This window comes from Lichenostomus cassidix, chromosome 19 (assembly GCF_008360975.1).
Source record: "Lichenostomus cassidix isolate B80296 chromosome 19, HeHo_3.0, whole genome shotgun sequence".
Lineage (NCBI taxonomy): Eukaryota > Metazoa > Chordata > Aves > Passeriformes > Meliphagidae > Lichenostomus > Lichenostomus cassidix.
In genome coordinates this window covers 4990034-4999239 of record NC_139499.1, presented here as the reverse complement: position 1 = coordinate 4999239, position 9206 = coordinate 4990034, and the positions used below count along the sequence as shown (strand labels likewise).

The 9206-nt window shown below is 46.8% G+C and overlaps 2 protein-coding genes across 3 annotated transcripts in view; both read left to right on the top strand.

Moving 5' to 3' along the window:
* The first annotated feature begins 5 nt into the window (after positions 1-5).
* MDH2 (malate dehydrogenase 2) lies at positions 6-8778 on the top strand. Its single transcript, XM_085078103.1, has 9 exons — positions 6-186; positions 2254-2422; positions 3185-3268; positions 4198-4307; positions 4831-4956; positions 5605-5682; positions 6794-6893; positions 7344-7495; positions 8476-8778. The coding sequence occupies exons 1-9, from the start codon at positions 127-129 to the stop codon at positions 8605-8607; spliced, it is 1011 nt and encodes a 336-aa protein (XP_084934229.1). The 5' UTR covers positions 6-126; the 3' UTR covers positions 8608-8778.
* Positions 8779-8797: 19 nt separating this feature from the next.
* SRRM3 (serine/arginine repetitive matrix 3) overlaps positions 8798-9206 on the top strand; it is a 36461-nt gene continuing 36052 nt past the window's right edge. For both annotated transcript variants that reach the window (XM_085078102.1, XM_085078098.1), the window contains exon 1: positions 8798-8870. The gene's annotated coding sequence lies outside the window, so the exon portion shown is untranslated. The remainder of the gene's footprint in view (positions 8871-9206) is intronic.

Genomic DNA, 9206 nt, shown 5'->3' with positions numbered 1-9206 from the left:
CTCGCGAGAGGCGCGGGCGGGGCCGCGCAGGCGCCTCGCAGGCCGTGGAGGTCGTTGGAGTCACCGACCGAGCCGGAGCTCCGTGTCGCGCCCTGCCGTGCCCTGCCGTGCCCTGCCGTGCCCGCCATGCTGTCCCGCCTCAGCACCGCCTCCGCCCTGCGCCGCGGCATCGCCACCTCCGCGCAGGTACCCGCCGACACCGCCGCCACACCGACATCGCCCTCCGGGGGTCGGGGTGAAGCCCCGCGCTTCCAGCTCGGTTCTGGGGCTGCTGCGGGGCTCGGGGGAGCGCGGGGTGCAGCCCCGGTGCTGCTCGGTGAGGGGGCTGTGGAGCCCGGGCGCTCCCTGTGGAAGGAGTGCAGGGCAGGGATGCAGGCCCGGTCGTTCTCCGTTCTGGGGTTGCAGGCCTGGGGTTGGACACATTTCCTCCTCCTCGGGTGGAGCCCAGGCCCTCGGTGAGGGAGTGCGAGGCCGGGAAGGAGCCCCGGTGCTCCTCGGTGAGGGGCCGCGGAACGCAAACCCTCCTCGGTGTGGGACTCGAGTGGAGCCCAGGCCCTCCTCGGAGAGGGGCTTCGGGGCTCGGGTGGGACCTGGGCAGGACCCCATACCCTCGGTGAGGGGCTGCGGGGCCGGGAAGGAGCCCGGGGTCTCGCCGGTGAGGAGCTGCAGGGCTCGGGAGCAGCGCAGAGCCTGCTCGGAGCGGGGCTGGGGGTGTGTCGCGGTGTCGGTGCGATGCCTCGGGCAGGGCAGGAGGCGAGGGGAGGTTGTGGAGTGTGGCTGGGGGGCTCGGTGGTGGATGTGCCCAAAGTCACCGCCGGGCTGTGTCCCTGGCCCTGAGGGTCTCGGCCCACTAGCCCCCTCCTTGCTCCAGCCAGGCTGCAAGTGTGATAATCCTGTACAAACTCCTCTCTGATGGTGTGGAGGGAGTGGTGGGTTTGCTGCTTCCTCCCTCTGGTGCAAATATATTTGCTATGTTCTGAAGGTGTTAGGAACTAAAGCTGCTGGTTGGGGTTTAGCAGTAATCCTTCATGTGCCGAAATCCACTGTGCTGGCTCCAAACCACTGCTGCTGTGGCTGTACGGATAGAGGCTGACCTCTATCCAATGCTGATAGTCCCGGTGGGATGTAAAAGAGTGATTATTGCAGCTATAAAGATGTGCTGCACAGGAGAGCCTTTTCAAAGTCTTTTCGTGGGAACCGTGTTTATTAGCAGTGAGGTTTTGACCTCATGGTATCAGCTCAGTCACAAATGGGGCTCAGCAGTGACTCATATCAAACTTTGCTTCCCCTCAAAGAGTTTTATGCAAAATTATATTTGTTGCAGTAGCAAGAAAACTGGGCTGAGGTCAGGCTGGTCCAGTTCTTGGGTAGATTATTCCCCATCATAGCACAGTAATTAAGCTGTTCATGAAGGGACGTGGAGCTGTTAAGGCTTTATCTGGTAAGACTGTGATAAAGAATGGCTTTCTCAGCAGTAATTGTTCATTACATCTCCACAGGAGTCTGATTTTCCATCTCTTTGGCAGACTGTTGCACTTTAAGGTTGTTCTGGCTCCTGGAATTAGCTTTCCTCTTGTGTAGCAGCACTTTACAAACAGGTATTTGTGACAGAAATTGCCTCCTGCCGGTACCTGAGTGAGGATAAAACTGGTTCACAGGGCAACCAAGCAGAGTTGATTTTACTTGATTCTCAACCATGTGATCAAAGTTGGAAATTGTAGTCACTTAATATTCTCAGTCCTCAGTCTGCAGGTACCATTTTGAATTTATTTCAGGTATAAACATTTTTTTCACATATATGCAACGGTTATTACATATGTTGTAGTCCATTAGATGTATGGATTTGCCAAATGGAAGGCATATGTTTTTGATACTGGCAATGTAAACTAGAAAAACTACAAACCAGATTTGCCCTAAATCAGGCCTGGGCCCACAGGGAAACAGGTATTAGTCTCAGGCAGACATTTCTATTGGGATAAAGGTGATCCTTTAGGTTCGTTTGCCTGGCTTTGCTTCCCTTTTGAGCTTCAGATCACAAGTAACAATTTTCTCCAGTTTGTTCTACCAATGAACTTAAAGGATCTCTGGGAGGCTGCTGTGAGGATAATTTTTTGTAGACTTAAGCTATCATGTTTGCATAGTGCTCGATGAAAAACTGATAAATACAACTAAAAGTAAAGAAAGAGTGGTGAAATCCCCAAGGTCACTGCTGGGGCAGCTGCCAGAAACGTGCTTGTCATCTCTTTTGCACAGAACCATGCCAAGGTGGCAGTGCTGGGGGCCTCGGGGGGCATTGGGCAGCCTCTGTCCCTGCTGCTGAAGAACAGCCCTCTGGTGAGCAAGCTCAGCCTCTACGACATCGCTCACACTCCAGGCGTGGCAGCTGACCTCAGCCACATCGAGACCAGAGCCAGTGTCAAAGGTACCGTGGGAACGGCCTGTGATCCAAGGGAATCCTCCCAAAGGGAGGGGAATGCCCACTGAATGCCCACTGTTTGTGAGGGGAAATCTTCACCCCCTGATCCTGAAGCCCAGTGTTAATTTAAACAGCTTTTTCCTCAAGTAGTGAATTATTAATTAAGGTTTAGCTGGTTGGATTGGTAACTACGGAGATGGAAATGGGCTGTAGTTGCACCATTGAAGGGGGAAACATTCAGTGAAATGCACCATTGGCAGGAAACATTCAGTGAAATTATCTCAGAGTGTTGAATTTAAAAGCTTGACCAGAAATAGATTTAACACTCCCTGGGTATCCACATGAATTCCATGTGCTTTTTTCTGAGATTCTGATGAAATCAAAACTTAACCTACTGATTTTCCTTTTATCTGAAGATCATTAAAAGGTGACATTTTACTTGAATGTGCATGTCTGCAATTCTTTAGGGGCACTGACTCTAGTGCCAAGGTTTTTGGAGAGTAAATACACATAGCCTAGGAACTGGGAGTTTTAAAAACAGGTGAATGTGAGATTGTCACAACTCTCATTCTGTAAATTTTGAAACAAGGATAAAGCATTAAATGGGATCCATCCATAATTGTGTTGCTTTGCTCTTCAGCATTAAGTCTGAATTGAAGGTTAAATTAAAAAAAGTACTTGGATGCCTCTGGGCATGATTTTGTACTTCAAAGTGTCAGCTATTTAATAACTGTCAAAAACATAATGCCTGACTGTCTTCCATTTCAGGCTTCATGGGACCTGAGCAGTTGCCAGAATGTCTGAAGGGCTGTGATGTTGTTGTTATTCCAGCGGGAGTCCCTAGAAAACCAGGTATGTTCTCTTTGTTGGAAAACCCCAGGGCTGCTTTGGAGTGGATTTCTGCAGTTCACTCAGTTGGGCTGTAAGTGGTCTGTTAATGCCTCTGACCCACAGCTCCTTGTGGTATCAGGCAGCTCATTTCAGCCTCTCTTAGACTTGTGAAATGGGCTGAATTGATTTCTGGAGTTCCTGCTTGGGGCTGAGCTGAAAAGACTTTTCATGCAAGTGATTCTAAATCTCCCTTAGTGTTTCTTGTCCCAGAGCAATGCTCAAGGAATAAAAAGTGGTTCTTTGTTTCATTTTTCAGCAGAACAGGAGTAATCCATTTTGTTTTATATCAATTGTGCAGCAACTTCTTGGGGCATCTCTAAATAAATACTGTTAAGTCTTCCTAGAATGTCTCTGACCTACTCCATTTCCACTCTGTTTTTCAGTATCCTATTAGGCACATGACAAAACTCTAGACATTAATGCCTAGCTCTTCCTGAATCTTCATTTTTCATGGTTAAAGTAGTTGCTGCAACAAAAATGGGGGGTGGCACTTACACAACCAACAATATTTTGCATGCAGCAGTTGGTATTTAAACTGTGGTTATGGAAATTACTTAAAAGAGGGAGAACTCATCTTGGGGGCAGTTGTGCTGCTCTGAGCACCACAGGTGTGGGTTGTGTGGTCACACTGTACTTCAGGCAGCCTCAGTGAAGTGAGTTCTGACGATGGACAGTTGGACTGGTTGTTCTGAAAAGGGCTGATCTCTTTATTAGTGAGAGTAGTTACCTTTGGAGCCAATTCATTGCTGCAGCTGGAGAATTTGCTCTTGATCTATGAAACCAGAAGCCAATGTGTGTCTGTCCAGAGCAGATTGTTGGGTTTTGATGGGGTTTCCTGCCTTTAAAGGTAACTGTGGGTAACTTAAAATCCTGCCCTGGCTGTGTTTTAGGTATGACCCGTGATGACCTGTTCAACACCAATGCCAGCATTGTTGCCTCTTTGACATCTGCCTGTGCAAAGCACTGTCCAGAAGCTATGATCTGTATTATTTCTAACCCAGTAAGTGTTTTCTGGAGATCTTGGAATGTAGAGGAAAAACCTCACCAAATTCCAGACTGAGAATACTAGAGTAATCCAGATTCATACTAATTTTGATTAGTATCTTTAAGGTCTTCAGTGCATTTGCAGGAAAGCACTAAAAGCCTGGTTCTACTAACCCAATTTTCTTGGTTATATTTAATTCAGAGGAAACTTGGATATAAAAGTGCTTAATACCTCCAAGTCTGTGTGACTGGTTGTAATGCAAGCTGGTGTATTAGCTGGGATAAAAGCCTTAGCTCACTAAGGGAGGAGCCTTTGTAATGGGAATGAACAAATTTATTGTCTTAATGGCTATTTAAAATTAATGATTTTTATTCCAGTCTGACTGTAAATTGCTCTTCAATTTAGGCATTTAAGTAATTGCCTCCAGTTGATTCCAAATTGGAAGTATAGCTCGGGTTGTTAATTGGCCTGTTAAGTTCATGCATTGGCTTTGTTATTAAAATGCTTTTAATCAGTGCTTGCCTCTTCTTACTTGTAGGTAAATTCAACCATCCCAATAACTTCAGAAGTCTTCAAGAAGCACGGTGTGTATAATCCCAACAAAATCTTTGGCGTAACGACACTGGACATCGTCAGAGCCAATACTTTTGTGGCTGAGCTAAAGGCAGGTCATGGTTAACATGCAGGGGGAGGGCTACTGCCTGCTTTGATCATCAGATCTATAAAGAAATGCTTTTAAAATCACTGCAGAGAGCCAAAGGAGCTCGGATTTCTGTGGAGCTAGAGGCAAAGGCAATGATTCTCCGTCTGCCGTATTTAGAGGAGCCTGATAAGGTTTCTTGCAAAATGTGGTTCAAGAGACTTTGACCTTTCCTTTTCATAGCTGTGTCCTGCAAGTGAGCTATGTGTTGGCCCTAATTCCCTTGGCATTTCCAGCCCTGCCGTGCAACCAGAGGAGAGGGTTGAGTTGTAGTGGGTGTTTGCAAGTCAAACTCCATTGCTGTGTGTCACAGGATACTCTGCAAAGTATCAGGAGCTGTGACAGGTTACTACTCTTAATAGCCCTGGTGGTGTTTGTGTTGTGCTGTTCTTTATCCAAACCTGCAGTAATAATATCCTGTAATTGTATAAAGTGATCAGAGTAACCCAGAGTTCCACTCCATAGATGTGGCTTTGTCCCTGGAGTACAGCTGCTTCTGAAACTCCTGCCCTGTGTGTCCTAATATCCAGGGCAGAGAGTGAAGTGTGGTGGTCTCACTTGTTTTTCTTGCCCATGTGCTTCAGAAATTGGAAAGTTTCATGTTTCCCTTAGGGCTTGGATCCAGCTAAAGTAACTGTTCCGGTTATTGGTGGTCATGCTGGGAAGACCATCATCCCTCTGATCTCTCAGGTGAGTCAAGGTGACAGCAGCACACTTGTCAGCATGTTAGGATTGATGAAAAGTGCCTTTGTGATGGCAGGTAATGTCCTAAGATAGAGCAGAGACAGTCTCTCATGCTGCTGTCCTTCTGGGTTTAGGTGCAGGATGAGATAAAAGGCAACAATCTAAATCTAAACCCCTCTGGGTAGTAAAAACAGCTTCCCTCTTAAGGAGTTTGGGATAAGAACTGGGGGTAGTGTGGGTGCTCAGGTGTCTTGGCACTGTTGGTGACAGGTATCTCATAACAGGAATACCTGGCTTCAGCAGGTAAATAAAATTGATTTTGCTGTGGTGGGCTCGAAACACGACTTGAACCCACAGCATTGAAAGGCACAGCTCAGGCTGTGCAGGGAGGTCTGTTCCAGCAATGACTGGTAGTCAATCTCTTCATGCATCTCAGCCAGATTGAAATGCAGTTCTAAAGCCAGTGCAGTCTCGTGGGGAGGTGCTGGGATATGGCCAAGGAGCTGTCTGTAACAAAGGGAGAAAAGCTCTGCTTTAAGTGGGGAATAAAGTATCCTTTACAGAAGGATTTTCTTTGGGAATAAGAACAAGGGCTTTGGAGCAGCTGAATGCTGAGAGGGTGCTTTGGTTAAACAGTCCATTGGGACACACACAACTGTGCTTAAGCTACTGGCATAGCTGTATTTGAAGTTTTGGTGAATTCTAAATACCGCTGGGAGAATGGATCCTTCATGAGGTTCAACTTCCATAATGCCATGGTGACCCAAATATTTGCAAGGTGACTTTTTGAAGTTCCTAATGCTTGGAGGGTATCTGTAGTGCACAGGACTAGACAGTAGTGAAGAACCATGGCAAGCCCTGGTTTGGCTGTGAAGCTGTGGTTTGTCCCTGAGGAAGCTGGGCATGGCTGGATTCCTGTTCCAGGCGATGGAGTGACCAGCAGCCCTGGTGGCTTTTACAGCTGGTCAGTGTCACACAAGCTGTGAGCTGGGGAAACCCATTTGCCCAGCTGACAACCGTTGGTAGCAGCTGCAGTGGCACAAAAAGTATTGTGTGCTTTATACTCAATCTGGAGGGGTTCTGATATTTAATAGTAACTTCTTTTTTCCCCATCCAGTGCACACCGAAAGTGGAGTTTCCTCAGGATCAGCTGGAGAAGCTTACAGCAAGAATTCAAGAAGCTGGCACTGAAGTTGTCCAAGCTAAAGCAGGAGCAGGTAGGTTCTTGAGTACAGTTTCCAAATAATTCTTGTTGACTGGTTGAAGGTTGCAGTCCTCTGCAGTTTAATCTTATTTACAGGTTATGAACTGCTGGTTACAAACTTAACTGCTCTGCTCTGTCAGCTGCTGCCTGAGCTGTGCTACTAGAAACAGCTCAGTATGTGAGACTAAATATTAACTGATCCCACACCACCTATGGCTTTAAAAAGAATCTTCTCTGTCAAATTAAGCTGTTTCTTTTCTAAATCTGGTCAATTAGATATATGTAGCTGGCCAAAAGCTGCTGCTTTACCCAACTGGCTGTGACACTGCAGTCTGTAAATGTCAATGACATTTACATGACAATGACATGAAGTCAATGACACTGCAGCTCTGCAAACCTTTGATGCTAAAGGAAGTATCAAATTTCAGTGTGATCTGTTCTGAAAGTGCTTTAACTCTTCCAGGATCTGCCACCTTGTCTATGGCCTATGCTGGTGCTCGATTTGTGTTTTCCCTGCTGGATGCCATTAATGGAAAGCAGGGGGTTGTTGAATGTGCCTTTGTTAAATCGGATGTGACAGAGAGCCCGTACTTCTCTACGCCTCTGCAGCTGGGGGTATGTATTTTACATCATGAGCCTTGTAAACAGCACCTACTGGTTGAGTCTTGTGGGTTTTACTCAGTGGTTTCAGTTTAGTTGAATTCCTGGTGTTGCTGGAGTTAGCAGCTGAGTGTGCCTTAAGAGTCTGCAATATTTGGGTATGGTGTTTAGGCACATAGCTCAGCTTGACAAGGATGCTGCTGCTTTTATCTGCTCTTAGACTGCAGATCACTGAGTAACCAGAGATTCAGACTTGGCTTAAGAGGTCACGCTTGCCTCAACTCAGTTCTGTTTACTCTGAGCTTTCATATGATTAACCAGAGTCAGCAATCCTGTCTCCTCAGCTTGATCTGCTACAAGCAAATCCCTCAGAAATTGAGGCACATGGGGAGCTACAGCATGGATTAGGATTAATAGCTTGGTTTCAGGACCTCTGCTGAACTCTGAAAGTTGTGTTCCTTTTGTCACCCATACCCTGGGGGGGGAGTGTTGGAAAACAAGAATGCTGCAGCTTTGTCATGGCTGCTGGGATGCAAATGGTGGTGTGTGCTGTCTTAGGGGCAGGCTGGTGAGGGGATGGAAGTGGAGGGATATTAAGAGGGAATGTAGGCATCTTGAAAACCTGGGAGTGCCACTCTGGAGCAGTTTGAGATGGCAAGCAAAGGACATGCATCAGAGGAGATCCTCTTGCCAGGTGGTGCATCTGGAAGGAGGAAGGAGCAATTGGTGTCAGTCTCCTCTTGAAGGAGGTTCTGGGTTGGCTTCAGGTTTCACTATTGAGGACAGTGAAGGAGGAGTTTGTGAGGGCTGTAGAAGTTGCCACAGATAGTAAGAGGCTTCTGAGGCTTTCCAGGAAGCACAGGGTTGGCAGACTAGAGATGACACAGGTCCCAGGCTGGGTCTCTGTCTCAGCTGGATAATACTTAGTCAGAGCTGTTAAGCCACTCTTTAGGTCATTCAATGAATGGTTAATCCTTAAATCCTCTTTCCCTCAGAAAAAAGGAATTGAGAAGAACCTAGGCCTTGGCAAGCTCTCCCCCTTTGAAGAGAAGATGGTTGCTGCGGCCTTGTCTGAGCTGAAGGCTTCTATTAAGAAAGGAGAGGAATTTGCAAAGAACTTCAAGTGAAGACTTGATGACGGGGAGGAATTAACTTCCTTAATTTATTAAGGCATCATGTCACTTTATGACTTCTGATTCGAAGCTCCTGCTTTGATTGAAGTCTGTCTGTATTAGCTTGATGCTTGTTGCCAGTGCAGAGTCTAATCATCAATAAAACGGCCTCATTTTTTCAGTGTACCATGTGGAGTTGTCCTGATGTGCTTGTCCTTTGGAAGGTGGAGGTCTTTGAGAGGTGATTGGTTTCAGCAGGGATGAAATAGCCTTGGAAGGTAGGTGAATTGATTTACTCCCAGCTCTGCTGCTGCCTGGGTCTGGGCTCCTTGTTCAGCCCAGCCACTGGGAACTAGGAGTGATTAGATCAAGATGGCTGTAGAGGCTTCACAAGGGATAACTGAGTGAAGTGATCCAAGAGGTGTTTTTCCAGGAGGTGGCATTACCTCTGTTACCTTGTGTTACCTTAATCTCTTATATAATTTGGTTTTAAAGGAGTTAGTGCAAGAGCACAGTGTTTGAAACGTCAGTCCTGCACTAAGACAGTAATTAAACTGCTGAGAGCGACTTCTTTCTAGTTAGGAACAAAAGCCTTGATTTAGCATCTCCATAAA

Excerpts from the sequence above, each read along its gene's own strand:
- MDH2 (XM_085078103.1), top strand. The coding sequence starts at position 127 with ATGCTGTCCCGCCTCAGCACCGCCTCCGCCCTGCGCCGCGGCATCGCC. Across the intron at positions 3,269-4,197 it reads GGGAGTCCCTAGAAAACCAG|GTATGACCCGTGATGACCTG; the intron begins GTATGTTCTCTT and ends GCTGTGTTTTAG. Across the intron at positions 4,308-4,830 it reads TCTGTATTATTTCTAACCCA|GTAAATTCAACCATCCCAAT; the intron begins GTAAGTGTTTTC and ends TCTTACTTGTAG.